The sequence below is a fragment of the Hemitrygon akajei genome, chromosome 22, assembly GCF_048418815.1.
Source record: "Hemitrygon akajei chromosome 22, sHemAka1.3, whole genome shotgun sequence".
In the NCBI taxonomy this organism is placed as follows: domain Eukaryota; kingdom Metazoa; phylum Chordata; class Chondrichthyes; order Myliobatiformes; family Dasyatidae; genus Hemitrygon; species Hemitrygon akajei.
The window spans coordinates 45,059,221-45,078,573 of NC_133145.1; the positions used below are offsets into that span (position 1 = coordinate 45,059,221).

General features: G+C 42.3%; 1 protein-coding gene across 6 annotated transcripts in view; it reads left to right on the forward strand.

Annotated features, from left to right (window-relative positions):
• The window catches only part of bahcc1b (BAH domain and coiled-coil containing 1b), a 290,919-nt gene that overhangs the window by 189,040 nt on the left and 82,526 nt on the right, over positions 1 to 19,353 (forward strand). For all 6 annotated transcript variants that reach the window (XM_073026130.1, XM_073026129.1, XM_073026128.1 and 3 more), the window contains exons 12-13: positions 15,930 to 16,126; positions 17,316 to 17,452. In XM_073026130.1, the coding sequence (XP_072882231.1) occupies positions 15,930 to 16,126; positions 17,316 to 17,452 (334 nt within the window). The remainder of the gene's footprint in view (positions 1 to 15,929; positions 16,127 to 17,315; positions 17,453 to 19,353) is intronic.

Here is a 19,353-nt window from a genome sequence, read left to right on the forward strand (position 1 = left end):
GCAGATTGGAAGACAGCTTCATCGAGCACCTGCATTCCGTCCGCCAGAAAAAGCGGGTTCTCCCAGTGACCACCCATTTTAATTTTGCTTCTCATTCCCGTACCGATATGTCAGTCCATGGCCTTCTTACTGTCGCAGTTAGGTCAAACTCAGGTTGGTGGAGCAACATCTTATGCGTAGCGTCTAACCCGATGCATGAACATCGACTTCACGAATTTCTGGTATTGCTCGATGTCCGCCTCTCCTTCACCATTTCCTATTCCCATTTCCCTCTTCCACCTTATCTCCTTGCCTGCCTATCACCGCTCTCTGGAGCTCCTCACTCTTCATTCCGTGGCCTTATGTCCTCTCCTATCGGATTCCCCCTTCTCCAGGCCTGTATCTCTTTCCTCAATCAACTTCCCAGCTCTTTACTTCACCCCTTCCTCCCCTCCTCCCAGTTTCACCTTTCACCTTATGGTTCTTTCTCCCTCTCCCCACTTTCTTACTCTGACTTCTAATCTTTTTTTCCCAGTGCTGATGAAGGGCCTTGGCCCGCAATGCCAACTGCACTCTTTTCCATCGGTGCTGCCTGGCCTGCTGAGTTCCCCCAGCATTTTCTGTGTAATTTGTTTTGAAGCCCTTTTGTTTTGAGGTGTAATGCTTGGCTTTTATCTTCAAGTAATATTAACATGGAACATAAAACAGCCCAGCACAAGAACGGGCCCTTTGGCTCATGATGTCTGTACTACCATGATGCCAACTTAAACCAATCCCTTCTGCCTGCGCATGATTCATAACTCCCCTCAGTCTCTGATGCTCCAGGGAAAACAACCCAAGATATTTGTTTCCCTTATGTCTCTTAACTTCTAATTAAGGAAGAATCCTGGTAAACTTCTTCCAAGCCCTCTGCAAAGCTTCTTTTTCTTTCCTGTAATGGGGTGTACAGAACTGTGTGCAGTCCTCCAAGTGCGGCCTAACCAAATGTTTGTACAATTGCATCATGACTACCTGACTCTTAAATTCTCTGCCCCAATTCTCTATAAAGGCAAGCATGCTGTATACCTTCTTTACCACCCTTTCTAATCTTGTGGTCACCTTCAGCAAGCAATGGATTTGGACCCTGAAATCCCTCTGTACATCAATACTATTAAGAGTCCTTGCCATTAACGAGTTCCTTTACCCTAACACTTAACTACCAACACGCTAGCCTGGTAACTTGGTTTATTGTTGTCACATGTACAGGAGTACATGAAAACTTGCATATTGTTCATATACATCATTTATTAGAACTATGCATTTTGATTGTACAAGGTAAAATAACGTGCAGAATAAAGTTACTGTGCAGGTTGACAATAGGATGCAATGTCATCACAAGGTAGATTGTTAGATCAAGAATCCATCTTAAATCTTATAATGGTAGGATAGAAGCTGTCTTTGAGCCTAGTGGTACATGCTTTCATACCCTTGTATCTTCTGCCCAATTGGAGTGTGAAGAAGAGAGAATATGTTGGGTGGGGGTCTCTGATTATGCTGGGTACTTTACTGAGCCAGTGAGATGTATCAACGGAGACCTGGGGGTGGGGGAGGGAGTTAGTTTCTATGATGTGCTGAGCTGTGTCCGCAACACTCCGCAGTTCCCTTTGGTCAAGCTGTGATGTGTCCATATAGCATGCTTTCTATGGTGCTTCAATAAAAAAATCCCGAGAGTCAAAGGGAACATCTTTGGCCTCCTGAGGAAATAAAGATGCTGGTAGCTTGGCCATGACATCAACAAGGTTGGATCAGCACAGTTCTCTCAGTCCTCTTGACCTCGACACTGTTAATGTGAAGGAGCACATGCATCATCCCCCTTCCTGAAGTCAATGGCCATCTCTCCTGCTTTGCTGACCTCGAGGCACAAATTCTTGTCATGACAGTGAGCATCCACTTTGGGCCTAAAAAGAATAGATCAGAATATTTTGATTAATTAGAAGCAAGAGTGTGAAGAAAATTTAGGGGCTCAATTAAGTAGATTATTAATGTGTCTTGGGCAGATATGGAAAATATCAGTCAATATGGAATGTGGTAAAATGTGGTATTAGTTATGTTGCAATAAATCAAATTTCCGTGTAAACCACATTGGGAACATTAGGAATTTGAAGCAGTGTATTTGAAGCCTGAACTCCAAGGGTTAAATTATAGGAAGAGATTACACAAACCGGGGGTGTGCTTCCTGGCATTTAGAAGATTACAGGGTGATTTGACTGAAATTTACCAGATATTAAAGGGTAGGTAGAAAGAAGCTAATTTTTTTTTGTTGTTTTGAGTACAGCATATACAACTGGGCTAGGAGACTGGAAGGAAAGTAGAGTTCTTCTTGACAAATAGCAATTCTTGTTGGATCGTTAGTTGATTTTTAAAAATTATTTCTGAGATTGATAGCTTTTGTTAAAGATGGAAAATGTTGGTGTTGTGGAGTCAGGTATGAGATAATAATGATTTTCGTTAAATGTTGGACCAGGCTTGAAGAACTAAATAGTGAACTCCTCCAACTATGTTCTTGGACTATAATGTATAACTATGAGACAAAATTGGAAACTCTGATATCAACATTCTGAAAAGATTGGAGAATACATGAAATAGATATCTTGCAACATAACAAATGTCAAGGTTATGTGTTTGGCAGTGTTTTACAATTAACTCAATGGGCTTTGCTGCAAAGGATTTTTAAAACCAGTTTGTTGTTTTAAAATATTCAATAAACTGTCAGACATGATTCTCACTATAAATGTGCACTTCACATGTAAATGATCACATATCTATTCAGTGACAGAAAAACTAATTATTCATTGAAGTTTTCATATAATAAGAATATGTCCACATTGTTGACAGTATGAATAAATCATAAGACCATTAGACGTAGGAGCAGAATAAGGCCATTCAACCCATCGAGCCTGCTGATCCCAGACCCCAGATCTGCCTTCTTGCCATATCCTTTGATGCCTTGACCAATCAGGAAACAATCAACTTCAACCTTAGATTATACCCTTAAATCCTTCCCGGTGTATATTAGGAGGCATAATAACAGATAGTGTACACATTATGTTTAGTATTTAATGGCCTAGATTGAAGCGACTCAACATCAGAACTTTGAAATTATAAGCACTAGAAGAAGATTTAGAAGAATTTTACATCATTATTTTCATCATGCCTTTTTTCCTAGTACGCTTGGGCTGTTACGCAATTCTTGCTATTCTTCCCCCCTTTAAAATAAAAGGCATCCACTATAATTCTTGATCATTTCTGGTTTTCATGCTGTTATTGCTTGAGGTGAAATGTAATTACACCAGGGAACTCTCAGCAGAGAAATTGGCTGTAATTATGAAATTGGAAAAGGGTGTCTATAGTTTAAAGTAAACTATAACTGGCAAACATAATTGGCACTTAACAACAAAATGCGTAGAGTGCTCTTTGGCATTATTTCCAGCTTCTTCCATGAATAATTATTTTTGGTGCCATAAGGGACTTGGACAGCGTCATATTTCCAGCTTTCCCAGAAGAGATAAATAGATGTGGATCCATGTCTTCTTGTTCGTTAGAACTTTCCAGTTTTTGCTTTCCACCCTTTTGTGTTCATTGAGTTAGGCAGTGGCTTGTGTGGAGTTTTATCTGAGGCAAACGGCAGAACGTAGTGTTGAACTGAATGTAATTCTGTGTCAGGATTACATAACTACGAAAGCAGGGCAGATATATTTCAGAGGATGGAAGTGCATAGTTGTTTTCCCAGGTTTGGGGAATCAAGAACTAAAGCGCGTATGTTTTAAGAAGAAGGGAGATTGAAACATTGCGACAGCAGGCGGTGTATGCTCTTGTCGAGAAAAGGTCTCTGCATTCGAGCGGTCCCTCTCTCTCTCAATGGTGAGTGAGAGTCTGTTGGTCCTCGAGTCAGGGAACTCGGACAAGCGACGGGACAGATTGTAACGCTGAAACAGCGAGCTGCTGGCCTCCCTTCTCACTGTTGCAGGAGTGATATCTCTCTCTCCCTCGCTGTTGAGAGAGAGAGCCTGTCTGAATAGTCGACGTGTTTGGATGGACAATAGTTTTTGACGCACTCTAGACCGCGTGATTTCCGGGGACTTTGCTGTTGCTTGCATGGTGGGTGGGGGGTGGGGTTGATGCTTTCGCTGGAGCAAGTGGGGGTGGGGTTGATGCTTTCGCTGCTCCTTGATTGTGGGAGGGGAACAGGAGGCTTCAGGGTTCTGACATCTGGCATTCATTCTTTGCATTTTTTCCAGCTTTGTGGATGTCTGTGAAGAGTAAGAATTCCAGATTGTATATTGTGTATGTTCTCTGATATTAAGTTGAACCATTGAAGAAGAGAGGGGAAACTGAGGGGCAACTTTTTTACCCACAGAGTAGTCAGTGTTTGGAATGAGTTGCCAGAGGTTAGCTGACGCAGGTGCATTAACAACGCTTAGAAGTTATTTGAGCAGGTGGGAAAGCTGTAGAGCGATGTGGGCCAAACACGGGCTAATGAAGCTAACTGAAATGAAAATTTTGGTCGGCATGGACCAGTTTGAAGAGTGTGTTTCCATGCGAATGTCAGTGACTAGGTCAGCACCTGCTCCCTGAACTGATCACATCTCAGAGGGTGGTTAACAGTCAATTACATTTGTTGCATATAGGCTGGACTGAGTAAAGATGGCATATTTCTGTCACTAAAAGACTGGTAGCTAGATGCAATTTTGTAACTATTCAATAGTTTCATGATCGCTCCTTATTCCAAATGAGCACAGCTACTTGAATTCAAATTGCCCAGCTGCTGTGACGCGATATAAACTGCCTTTGGATCAATAATTCCGGCATCTACATTACTATCTAGTAATTTAGTCAGTATACCTTGCTGTCGATGAGCTATTTAACACTTTGAATTCCAGTGTTCAAGGCAAGCATTAGACAGAGGTGGAAAATAAGTATTTCCCTCATTTCTTTAAAATTGATATTTCTTAGGTTAATTTCAAAGGTGAATGAATGATGCAGCTTCTGATGAAGGGTCTCAGCCCGAGCATCGACTCTTTATTTCTTTCCATAGATGCTGCCTTTATTTCTTTCCATAGATGCTGCCTGACCTGCTGAGTTCCTCCAGTGTTTTGTGTGTGTTGGTCTGGATTTCCAGCATCTGTGTGAACGATGCGGCTGGTTATCACTAACAGGGGTCTCTATATAAAAAGAGGAGCCACTCCCTCAAAACCCTTGCCTTTCCAAATGGGCGTGATACTCAAAATCAAAATAACTGCAGATACTGGAATCAAAACAGGAAACCCTGGGCAACTCAGCAGGTCAGGCTGCATCTGTGAGAAGAGAAACAATGTCAGTGTTTTAGATTGAATTTCTTTTGTCAGAACTGAAGAGGAGACAAAAGAAGCTCAGAAAACTGCAGGGAGGGTGGAGAGGGGAAATATCTCTGATCGGGTGTGAAGCTACACTGACCACGGGGATAAGCTGTAATCAAATTTACCTGGTCATTGAGCAAATGGGAGCAGATAGTGAAATTGAATGATTATTTCATTTGATTTCACTCTCAAAAAATGTGGGACTTGCAAAGTGCAGGTGAACATGGCGGCTGGTCCGGCTGGGCCTAACTTTCACTCCCAGAGAAAAGTAAACTGATCTGAAACTACGTGACTGGTTAATTGATGCAGACTGAGAAGCCAAGTCCCCAGAAGTTGTACAGGTTCGAAATACTGGTCCAGAAGGCTGCAGTGAGCCCAGATGGAAAAAGAGGTATGGGACTCGGGTGTGTGTTAAGCCTCACTGTGACAGCACAAGAGGCCTCAGAACGTTAGGTGGGACAGGGAGTGGGGTGGGAATTAAAGTGACCTGCAATGGGAAGCTCAGGGTTACCCCTGTGACTGAACGCCGGTGTTCTGGAAAGCATTCATCCTGTCATCCTGTCTCCACTATAACGGAGGCCATATTGTGAACATCGAATGCAGTCCAGTGGGTTGGAGGCAGTGGCTCATTGCTTCACTTGGAAAGACTGTCAAGCGGTCAAAACTTGATTCTTCTGTCTGTACCAATTAACCAGTCACGTAATACTAACGTAGTTTTTTCCCGCTCTCTCTCCCAGGGAGTGGAAGCCAGACACACCTAACACCTAGTATTTCCTCCTGCCTCCGCACTCTTGCAAGTCCCACAACCTTTAGTTCATGTTTTCACTCTCTGTCTGCTCCTACTCACTCAATGGCCAGATAACCTTGTATGAGTGTTGCTCCAGCTGCTTTGGCCAGGGAAAGAGCCATAGGAACGTAGCATCTTTGCCCCCAATTTACCCCCGTTCGCCTAGGGTGAACTGCCGTCGCCCCGCCAACAGTGCAATACTTCGGTGTAAATATGGTGTAATGCCCCCCCCCCCAGTACACGCTTGCAACACAAATACCAGGCAATACACCAAAGGCGACTAAATAATCACAACTTTATAGTTATTTCTTAGTGATGGGTTAGTGACACAGATAACCTAAAGGCACCAAATCAGTAAGTTTATCAGTTTGTGCACATAATATTGTAATACGTTGGAGCTCACGCCTCCGGTTCCATCCACAACGACCTTCCGAGCCTTCGGCCACCGTTTGAACCGCTGACGTCCAGTATCCGCCGCCCGGGAACCGCTGCGCGCTCCTCACACGTCCGTCCTCCTCACTCACCTTCCCGAAAAAGGCCACGAACTCCCGCTCAGCTGACACATACAAGATAGCATAACAATTCTCCATTGGTTAGTTCCCCCCTTATCTGCAGTCATGACCCAAACATTCCAGCTACAGAAACCCTTAACGGCATTAAGTAACATTTCAGAGAAGCCATTTCATTATAACAATACAGAGAAGCCATTTTGTTAGCCTGAACAGTTAACACCACAGTTACTGGTACTGAGAGCCCCACAGGAATAAGAAAAGTCAGGAAAGGAATAGTCTGCCTGAAATACTGGAAGAGGAGGAAAAGGGAATATGTGTCTCATAATGCAATCTCCTCTCAAGGTCACAGAAAGGGCAGCAGAGAGGTTTGGTGGTTTGCACAACACTTTATAGTACATTTGACCTGAGTTTAATTCCTGCTGCTGCCTGTAAGGAGTTTGTATGTTCTCCCCATGACTACATGGGCTTCCTCTGGGTGCTCTGTTTTCTTCCCACAGTCCAAAGATGTACCTGTTGGTAGGTTAATTGATCATTGTAAACTGTCCCACGATTAGGCTAGGGTTAAGTCGGGGTATTGCTGGGCAGCATGGCTCAAAGGGCAGGAAAGGCCTCTTCTGCGCTGTACCTCAATCAATTAATACATTATGGAGAATGATCTGTTGACTGCAGAGGCTGGTAGGGTATAAGGTGAGGGCTGTGGGAACGCTATCCTTGTGCAGTACTGCAGTAGAGGGGGTGAGAACAGGAGTGCAGGTAAAGGATGATTTGAAGTCAAGGATTGTTTTGACAATAACGAAAAGGAAGCCAAAACTCACGGAAAAAAATATGTTTCAGAGGCAGCAGTCTGGAATATCTCATCAATAGAGCAATAGATGCTCGCAAGATTGATCCTGAATCAGAAGGGTTAACATGACGAGTGTTTGATGTTCAAATGAATGAGGGAGATCTCATTGAAACCTGTTGACCACTAAAGGCCTAGATAGAGTGGATGTGGAGAGGATGTTTCCAAAAGTAGGGGAGTCTACGACCAGAGGGCACAGACTCAGGATACAAAGATGTCCCTTTAGAACAGAAATGAGGAGGAATTTCTTGGCCTGAAACGGCTTCATTTCCAAAGATGCTGTCTGACCCGCTGTCCCTCCAGCCTTTTGTGTGTGCTGCTCCGAATTTTTAGCACCTGCAGAATCGCTTACGTTTATGAGGAATTTCTTTATCCAGAGGGTGGAGAATCTGTGGAATTCATTGCCACAGTTGGCAGTCAAAGCCAAGTTATTGGGAATACAGAGGCTGATAGGTGCGTGATTCATAAAGGCGTCAAAGTTTACAGGGAGAAGATTGGAGAATGGGGTTGAGAGGGAAGAGAAATCAGACATGATTGAATGGCAGAGCAGACCGGAATGGACTAATTCTGCTCCAATGTTTCATGGTCTTACGGTGACAGTGGAACGAGGGGAGTGGAACAGAGTGCTTGAAGGAGTCATGGTGGGACAAAGAGCACTTGAGATAGCTATGGGAGTCAGTATGTTTGTAATAGATGTTAGTAGCAACGTTTGCAGTTGCTCTACTGAGTATTAGCAGTCTTCAGCAAACGTTTATGGATCTTATGCTGCTCAGTAATGAGTTTAACAAGGGTCTGTGACTCATGGAGGAAGGAAGCTGGTTCGCATTCCCTGGGACTTAAAATTGAGATCATGTGGCCTATTAATTAAAGTCGCTTGCAATTATTAGAGTCATTCCTTGTGCAGGTACATTAAAAACAAATTAAGGTAAAATGTTAGTTTTTTTTAGCCACCAGGAGGTTTGGTTTGTTTATTGCAGTTTTTTAAAGTTATTGCGTATTATTCATGCTGCACCATCGCTTGCTAATTACTTCTGGAACGCATTTAAAAATGACAGTGAGGCAGTAAGGCTGTATTAATCTGTGAAAGTGAGTTCCTTCAGTGGCCCCTGGCTGCATCGCCCCGGGCTTGTCCCAGTATTTCCCTGCAGGAGGAAGATATGGAATAACGTTCCAATGGTGAATTGACGCTGTACGTCACCAGACTAACTTCGGAAGAACAGTCCGGGCCAATGTGCACGCACGTACAGAATGTGTACCTTGCAAACGTATACTTAGTGGTCGCTTTATTAGGTACACCTACTGGTTAATGCATATATCTAGCCAGTCGTGTGGCAGCAGCTCAGTGCATAAAAGCACACAGACATGGTCACGAGGTTCACTTGTTCAGACCAAACATCAGAATGGAGAAGAAATATGATCGAAGTGACTGACCACGGAATGGTTGTGGGTGGTTCGAATATTCAGTGAACTGCTGATTTCCTGAGATTTTCACACACAGCAGCCTCTAAAGTTTACAGAGAATAGTGCACAAAACAGAAAAAAACATCCAGCGGGTGACAGTTCTGTGGGGGGAAAACGCCTCGTTAATGAGAGAGGTCAGAGGAGAATGGCCAGACTGGTTCAAGCTGACAGGAAGGTGGCAGTAACTCAAATAACCACACGTTCCAATAGTGGTGTGCAGAAGAACCTCCCTGAATGCACAGCAACTTGAACCTTGAAGTAGATGGACTACAGCGACAGAGCATACAGCATACAGACAGAGGCCACTTCAATAGTTACAGGAGATACCTAATAAAATGGCCACTGTGTATATTATGTACCTGTTACAAGCAATGATTATCTCATTGAAAGCGCTGTTTTCGATGACTCCAATTACACATAGGCTGTTAAATTATTTAATTGCTGTAATCTCATTACTTTTTTAATCAATAAAACTTTTATCAGCTGATTAAAAACACAAAATGCTGGCAGAACTCAGCAGGCCAGACAGCATCCATGGGAGGAGGTAGTGACGACTTTTCGGGCCAAAATTGGACCGAAACGTCGTCACTACCTCCTCCCATAGATGCTGTCTGGCCTGCTGAGTTCTGCCAGCATTTTGTGTTTTTATTTATTTTCGGCATCTGCAGATTCACTCGTGTTGCCTTTATCAGCTGATTGATAATTTCTGGCCAAAAGGGTTGACTTTCCTGGAGTATCTTAGGACATTGACTCCATTAACGTTCCTTCTTTAGGGAAAAGGTGATGTAATTCTGATAGAATGACCAGGGAATCCGAGAACAGGCATTATGTTGCGATATTTTGTGACATCATTCTGATTGTCTTATTCAAGATTAGTTGACATAATTTGTTTATTTTTGCCCAAGACCTTTAAGATTTATATACTACTTCTATGACTCATTGAGTTAAAATCTAATTGGAAAGGTAGGCAGAGAAAGCTTGTTAGGGGATCATGTGATGGTTCTGAAATCAACAAATCTTCTGCAGTTCAGTGTATTTCCTTTCACAGTCCACACAGAGCTTTGACTCGGTAACAGCCCTCTTGCCTTCAAGTGATACAGTTATAGATTCAAAGTCCACCCTAGAGACTTGGATAGGCAGATTGAATTTGGTAATCAGGGAGTGAAATATTGACCAAGGTGCCATCTTTTGGATGGAATATATACAGAATGATAGTGTACTGTTTGATTAATTATCAGTAGTTTACAATCTGGAGACATCATTTCAAATCCCATCATGGTAAAGAATTTAAATTTAGTTAATTAAGCAAATAGAATTTGGCAATGATAGCAACAAAACTTAACACGTCGCCATAAAGTCCCAGAGTGAACACAATGAGTGGCACCTATAGGCAACTTGCAGTGGCTCATCATGGTTAAAGATTAGCTTTGTTTAATCAAAACATACAGTGAAATGCATCGTTTTTTGTCCGAGGAGGTGCTGGGGGCAGCTTACAAGTGTCACCATGCCTAAAGCGCCAACAACTTACTAACCCTTGCTAAGCCATCACGATCATCTTCAACCCACATGCTGACAGGAAGAACATACAAATTTCTTACAGACTGGGTGGGAAATGAATCCCACTATGCTACCATGTCGCCCTCAAATCTTCCTCAGTTCTTGAATCTGCAGCTTCTGCCGCCCAGATTAAGGGCAGCAGGCATGTGGGAACACCAAACTCCTTTCCAAATGACACACCATGCTGACTTAGAAACAGAATGCCAATCCTGTAATGTCTTGTGCTAACACTGCATTTATCTTCCTTACTAAACTTGCCTTTTGGATGTCATGCACTACAGCTGGCAAGTCCCTTGTTGAAGCAGAAGTAGGGAAAACCTAAACCCTTTCTGTCTGCAGTAACAGTTTTGGAACAATTTGGAAAGTTGTTTTCCTACCTAATTTGCAACTTTAGACTGAGAAAGAAATTGCATGCTGCCTGGACCAGCCCAGTTGAGTCTTTACCCAAGGCAGTCACTATACCCAATAAGAGTGCTGGTCTTTGCTTGGTATAAATAGTAGAGAGAGACATCTGGAGAAATCTATGAAACATGTGTTTTTCCAATTATCCACCCAAGGTTGTTCTTGGGAAGTTTTGTTGTTCGTTCATGGGAGGTGAAATGGCTGATGGTAGCATTCATTGAACGTTTATATAGGCATTTCTGCGGGAATAGATAGGCATTTCTGCAGCCGCAAATGAGACTCCAGGATGGTATGTTGCCTCCCTGGTGCAAGGGTCAAGGATGTCTCTGAGCGGCTGCAGGACATTCTGGAATGGGAGGGTGAACAGCCAGTGGTCGTGGTGCACATAGGTACCAACGATATAGGTAAAAAAACGGGATGAGGTCCTACAAGGTGAATTTAGGGAGTTAGGAGATAAACTAAAAAGTAGGACCACAAAGGTAATAATCTCTGGATTACTACCAGTGCCACGTGCTAGTCAGAGTAGAAATAGGATATTTCAGATGAATACGTGGCTTGAAAAATGGTGCAAGGGGGAGGGATTCAAATTTCTGGGGTATTGGAACCAGTTCTGGGGGAGGTAGGACCGGTATAAACAGGATGGTCTGCACCCGGGCTGGACTGGAACCAATGTCCTAGGGGGGGCGTTTGCTACTGCTGTTCAGGAGGCTTTAAACTAATGAGGCAGGGGGATGGGAACAAGTGGAGAGACGGGTGTAAAATGAGGGTAGAAGCAAAAAGTAGTAAGGTGAAAAGTAAAAGTGGCAGGCAGGCAAATCCAGGGCAAAAAGCAAAAGGAGCCACTTTTCAACATAATTGTATAAGGGCTAAGAGTGTTGTAAAAACAAGCCTGAAGGCTTTGTGTGTCAATGCGAGGAGCATTCGTAACAAGTTGGATGAATTGAATGTGCAGATAGTTATTAATGAATATGATATAGTTGGGATCACAGGGACATGGCTCCAGGGTGACCAAGGATGGGAACTCAACATCCAGGGATATTCAATATTCAGGAGGGATAGACAGGAAAGAAAAGGAGGTGGGGTAGCATTGCTGGTTAGAGAGGAGATTAACGCAATAGAAAGGAAGGACATTAGCCTGGAGGATGTGGAATCGATATGGGTAGAGCTGCATAACACTAAGGGGCAGAAAACGCTGGTGGGAGTTGTGTACAGGCTACCTAACAGTAGCTGTGAGGTTGGGGATGGCATTAAACAGGAAATTAGAAATGCGTGCAATAAAGGAACAGTAGTTATAATGGGTGACTTCAATCTACATATAGATTGGGTGAACCAAATTGGTAAGGGTGCTGAGGAAGAGGATTTCTTGGAATGTATGCGGGATGGTTTTCTGAACCAACATGTCGAGGAACCAACTAGCGAGCAGGCCATTCTAGATTGGGTATTGAACAATGAGGAAGGGTTAGTTAGCAATCTTGTCGTACGAGGCCCCTTGGGTAAGAGTGACCATAATATGGTGGAATTCTTCATTAAGATGCAGAGTGACATAGTTAATTCAGAAACAAAGGTTCTGAACTTAAAGAAGGGTAACTTTGAAGGTATGAGGTGTGAATTAGCTAAGATAGACTGGCAAATGATACTTAAAGGGTTGACGGTGGATATGCAATGGCAAGCATTTAAAGATCGCATGGATGAACTACAACAATTGTTCATCCCAGTTTGGCAAAAGAATAAACCAGGGAAGGTAGTGCACCGGTGGCTGACAAGGGAAATTAGGGATAGTATCAAGTCCAAAGAAGAAACATATAAATTAGCAAAAAAAACGGCACACCTGAGGACTGGGAGAAATTCAGAGACCAGCAGAGGAGGACAAAGGGCTTAATTAGGAAAGGGAAAAAAGATTATGAGAGAAAGCTGGCAGGGAACATAAAAACTGACTGTAAAAGCTTTTATAGATACGTGAAAAGAAAAAGATTGGTCAAGACAAATGTAGGTCCTTTACAGTCAGAAACAGGTGAATTGATCATAGGGAACAAAGACATGGCAGACCAATTGAATAACTACTTTGGTTCTGTCTTCACTAAAGAGGACATAAATAATCTTCCGGAAATAGTAAGGGACCGAGGGTCTAGTGAGATGGAGGAACTGAGGGAAATACATGTTAGTAGGGAAGTGGTGTTAGGTAAATTGAAGGGATTAAAGGCAGATAAATCCCCAGGGCCAGAAGGTCTGCATCCCAGAGTGCTTAAGGAAGTAGTCCAAGAAATAGTGGATGCATTAGTGATAATTTTGCAAAACTCCTTAGATTCTGGATTAGTTCCTGAGGATTGGAGGGTGGCTAATGTAACCCCACTTTTTAAAAAAGGAGGGAGAGAGAAACCAGGGAATTATAGACCAGTTAGTCTGACATCGGTGGTGGGGAAAATGCTAGAGTCGGTTATTAAAGATGTGATAACAGCACATTTGGAAAGAGGTGAAATCATTGGACAAAGTCAGCATGGATTTGTGAAAGGAAAGTCATGTCTGACAAATCTTATAGAATTTTTTGAAGATGTAACTATTAGAGTGGATAGGGGAGAGCCAGTGGATGTGGTATATTTAGATTTTCAAAAGGCTTTTGACAAGGTCCCACACAGGAGATTAGCGTGCAAACTTAAAGCACATGGTATTGGGGGTATGGTATTGATGTGGATAGAGAATTGGTTGGCAGACAGGAAGCAAAGAGTGGGAGTAAACGGGACCTTTTCAGAATGGCAGGCAGTGACTAGTGGGGTACCGCAAGGCTCAGTGCTGGGACCCCAGTTGTTTACAATATATATTAATGATTTAGACGAGGGAATTAAATGCAGCATCTCCAAGTTTGCGGATGACACGAAGCTGGACGGCGGTGTTAGCTGTGAGGAGGATGCTAAGAGGATGCAGGGTGACTTGGATAGGTTAGGTGAGTGGGCAAATTCATGGCAGATGCAATTTAATGCGGATAAATGTGAGGTTATCCACTTTGGTTGCAAGAACAGGAAAACAGATTATTATCTGAACGGTGGCCAATTAGGAAAAGGGGAGGTGCAACGAGACTTGGGTGTCATTGTACACCAGTCATTGAAGGTGGGCATGCAGGTACAGCAGGCGGTGAAAAAGGCAAATGGTATGTTGGCATTCATAGCAAAAGGACTTGAGTACAGGAGCAGGGAGGTTCTACTGTAGTTGTACAAGGCCTTGTTGAGACCGCACCTAGAATATTGTGTGCAGGTTTTGGTCCCCTAATCTGAGGAAAGACATTCTTGCCATAGAGGGAGTACAGAGAAGGTTCACCAGATTGATTTCTGGGATGGCAGGACTTTCATATGAAGAAAGACTAGATCGACTAGGCTTATACTCACTGGAATTTAGAAGATTGAGGGGGGATCTTATTGAAACGTATAAAATTCTAAAGGGATTGGACAGGCTAGATGCAGGAAGATTGTTTCCAATGTTGGGGAAGTCCAGAATGAGGGGTCACAGTTTAAGGATAAAGGGGAAGCCTTTTAGGACCGAGATGAGGAAAATCTTCTTCACACAGAGAGTGGTGAATCTGCCACAGGTAACAGTTGAGGCCAGTTCATTGGCTATATTTAAGAGGAAGTTAGATATGGCCCTTGTGGCTAAAGGGATCAGGGGGTATGGAGAGAAAGCAGGTACAGGGTTCTGAGTTGGATGATCAGCCATGATCATACTGAATGGCGGTGCAGGCTAGAAGGGCCGAATGGCCTACCCCTGCACCTATTTTCTGTGTTTCTATGTTTATTGTGAAAATTATTGTAGTGGGTCAAACTCCTGAATGGAGAAAGTGCAACTTGAGAGGGCGTTCTACAGTATAAATATTGAAGGTACATTCATTTTTCGCACCGTTTTCTGCACGTTGTCCGTGTGTTTAACTGCCACTTGTCTGGCATGACAGGATAGAGGAAAATATTTAAACTTTTTAGAGTTTAAAAAGTCTCACCTTTGATCAGCATTGACACTTACTGGTCTGAGTGTTGGTTACCTGCTAATCTGAAGCCTAGGTCCTCAAAGGGTTTTCTATTGATGGGGGTGAGGCATAATGCTGACCTCTGACTTCTCAATTGGATATAAAAATCTCATGATATAACTCAATAAAGGCTGAAGGCCAAAATACTGATCTCTGATCTCCCAGCTGGGTATAAAAATCTCGTGATATAATTCAGGAAAAAAAGCAAAGAAGATCCAGACCAAAGTTACTCTGTCTACCAATATAATTGGCTGGTGGCATGTATCATTTTTGCTTGTACTAAATACGTTAGTTGGCTGCCAAGCTTGCTTTCTTTAACAAGAGTTTCTTGGTTTGTTCTGAGATGGTGAAAGGAAACCTATTAATGCAAGTCATGCCTTTTAAGGAGTAGATACAAACAAAGAGCAGAGTTATTTCTGGGAAATGACAGGGTTCAGATTGTAATTCCAGAGAATTGTCAAAAGAGATATTTAGTGTTTTGCATGTCGCCAGATACTTGCGGGTTTGACCAAGATATTTGGAATGGGGTGAGTGAGGAACTGACTATCTGAAAAATGCTGTGTTTGAAATGCAGGCTAAAAAAAAAGTTTATAGTTAGAAAAATTATCAAAGAATGGAATGTGTTGTTTTGCTTGTGGCTTTTACAATCATTATCTGTCTCTTCCATTCTCTCAGGTAAAAGAATTTACTTGCTTTTGACTCTTCTTTCTTACCCATTAACTATCTTGCTGTGAATATCCTTTCAGATTGTCTGTATTTAATGTTCCTGTGTATAAATTTGTTGGCATTCCCTTATCAATAGAAGTAGTTATGAAAATTATATGTTTGATTAGGTGATGTAAGTTTAAAAAAATATGCTTAGAAAATTTGTGACTGGTGCCCTTTTTCAAATGTTTTGAGAGAGAAAGAGCTAATGTTGGGATTGAGTGTCAGTGAGATTACATTACAAAGGGGTAATCAAGTTAATGCATCAGTGCTAAAAGAACTTGACCATGTCTCTCATACACAGGGGAGGACAAGGCTGTGCTTACTCATGATCTCCAAAGCCTTGCAACAATTGCTGCTGCTCGTTCATTGGTTGAAGCATTACCCATTGAATTGGGTCACCCTCATATTGAAACAGAACCAAGCAAATCCTATGTAGTTCGCATCCCGCGGGTACTGAATTTACGAAGGAAGTACTCATGGCATCCAAAGGCGGAAACGGTGAGTGTGGTGGCGAATTTCAGGGAGTGCAGTACAGCACCACAAAGTTCCAGATTGATTGGTTTGCATTGCCATTCCCACCCCTCCACAAAAAGGCAGATGAAAAAAAAATCCTTGATAATGGTAATCTCTCAGAACACTTTCATCCATGGAAACAATTCGAAAGATGTATAACTCGGGTGGTTGATGGTTGGGTTGAGTTGATCTCCAATCTTGGCAATTTACAATTGTGTAGCCTTTATATTCTTATATAAAAACCAAGCATTCAGAGGACACGTCACAATCAACAGCACGCTGATGATGTCTCCTCACATGGTGATGAAACGTTTGCAAGTAAATTGCCAGGATCGGAAACAGCTCAACCCAACCACTTTCATCCATCTCAGTCTTACTGCAGGAGCCCAGAATCTTAAATGTAGTGTGTTCAGTCCGGAAGGCATCAATCCCAAACAATTCCTACGTTAAATTCTTTAATAGACTGCACACAGTGGATTTGGAAAAATTGGCCTCAAGCCAAATGCAAAGTTTTCTGTGAGAAAAGTCGATTTAACTCAAGAGAAGAGGCAGAAATCAGCCCCCGGATGCCCAGTGATGCTGCAACCACAACCGTGATTTTCCCTGGACCAGGAATTTGGCTTTCCTACAGTGGAACCCACAGAGAAGGATCCGAGCAGTTGTAATGGTTGGGTACTGTGGGATGATGTACCGAGGATCATGAGAATGTATTGAATTGCCAGTCAAAATATTGTTTCAGCAACAAAATGAACATCTGGTTAAAAGATAGAATTTAGGTTTGAACTAATCTCCTGTATTTTATTTGTCATTCTCACATTATGAATGGCTTGAAGACTTTTTATGCAGGACGTTTTCAATTTGGATATTAAAAAAAACGATAAACAGGAAACCAATCATGTATCAATAATTATCATACATCATTTTAATTTACTGGACAAACTCTTACAATCTGTTGGAGTTTTTTATATTGATTTCAGCACAATTAAAAAATAACAATAATCATTGAAGAATGGTGAAATTTGCTGGAAGAGCCCTGATACAACACTGTTCGTTATTTTATATCGATTCTTTATGCAGTCATGACATGTCAAGAATCACCATTTAATGATTTCACTTTTCTAGGACATAGTTTTGTCGTTCTCTTTTTGAGTTTTACTGATTCTCTGTGTTCAAGGTCTGTCCTCTGAAAGCTGCAATTGATGGAATGGATGCATTGGAGCTGGAGATGAGGATGAGGCTTGCAGAATTACAGCGCCGCTACAAGGAAAAGCAACGGGAGCTCGCTAAGCTTCAAAGGAGACACGATCACGAGTGGGTGCCTCTTTAAAGCTTCCCATCCCAACCCAGAGAGTGTAGTACATTGCCCTCAGTGAACAACCTGTTAATTTTCAGATTTGGATTCATTTATTTATCACGTGTATATCGAAACATTCGGTGAAATGCGTCACTGAATTAACAACTAGCACAATGTAAGGATGTGCTGGGAGCAGCCGTGAGTGTCGTCACACATTCTGGTACCAATTTAGTATGCCCACCACGCTCACAGAATAATACAGCTAACAACAAGCCAAGCCCTGTTCCTTTTGAGTGTTTTCACGTTTTATTGTACTGTATGTGGTATCGTGGATGTGTAAACATGTATGTGGTCATGTTTAGATTCGATTTATTCCCTTAATGGGCATATTCACATTATTTAGTGAGGTTTTCATCGTATTATCTGTACTTCTTTGGTTCAGTGAAGTTTCTCCTCCAGTGGCGCCCCCCCCCCCCCACCGCATTGTTAAGTTTCCTTTTCTTCGGCTCGCAGCTCGTTACCCTTTTCATTCCAGATGTTTGCACAGACCCTGCTGCTGGTTTCGACATGAGCTCGTTCAGCAACTTGTAAATTTCAGGTGTGTTTGCACTGCGCCGAGTGGTGTCTTTGCACACAGCGCAGACTTCACAGCAGCTTGCAACAACCATCGGGCCCTCTGCACATTAGAGGGAATTAAATTTGTGCCCAACAGTGTGATTGGCCCACGTGATGCAGTTCAAAGAACGTGGCTGAGAGATATTGGGAGAAACTATCAAAGCAGCTGCAACAAATTGGAGATCAGAAACAGCTGGAAAAACAAAACCTTCAGATGAAAAGTATTATAGTACAATTTAATAATATGGGTAATTAATGGAATTTAAAGATAAACATTAGCTTTAATTGTACACAAAACATACAATGAAATTAGTTAACAACCAACACAGTCCAAGGATGTGTTGGTGGCAGCCCACAAGTGTCACCATGCTTCCAACACCAACGTAACTTATTAATCCGTATGTTTTTGGTATGTGGGAGGAAACCAGAGCACCCAGAGGAAACCCACGTGGTCACGGGGAGAACGTACAAACTCCACACAGACAGTGCCAGGAAGTGTACCTGTGTCACTAGCGCTATTAAGTGTTATGCTAGCCACTAGTTATCGTGCCAATCTGACATCATTTTTAAAACTGATAATCTTACAAATTTTATGAAATATTTTAGTTGTTCCTTTAAGGGAGCACCAGTTTAATGCATTAAATCCGCTCCACAAACCAGGATTATCCAAAAGTGCAGCTGAATTTGTTATTCCAGTATAAATGACGATGGGTAATCAAAACCAGCTTCATTGCCAATCCAAGGAGAGGAAAGTCAAATAGGATTTTCCATTGAATGCTATTAATAATATAAATTTCAGTTTCTTGGCCCAGAGCCTTCTGTCGCCTACTGTTTCAGTTCCTGATGACTTTTAGTGGATGGAGACTGAGAAGAGGGGAAAATCTGGGAAAACATAATGTCTAGCACATCACAAAATATATACTTTGTAGTGGTTCATGATTTCCTGTCTTGCCCTCCCAAAGATGATCACTTCTGTCAGACTCTACTTTCATATGCGCCAATTGTCCTCTAATACTTTTCTGCAAAGTTACCTTTGTTTGTGTGTGATCTGAGACTTTGCACTTCCCTACAAGTTCCCTTGGAGAATAGGTTCTAATTGAACTGTATTCCGATGACTTCGTTCCATTACAACAGTTGCATTTTCCCTCTTATTACAGGATGAGTATCCTGGGTTTGTTACTAAAGTTGCAGATGACCTTCATGCTTCTTGAGTTAGATGCATCTTCTCTGTATTAATTGGAGTATTTATAGTCTTTTATGGTATTATGTTAGTGTGAAACTGCTGGCTCATTGCATGACGTCA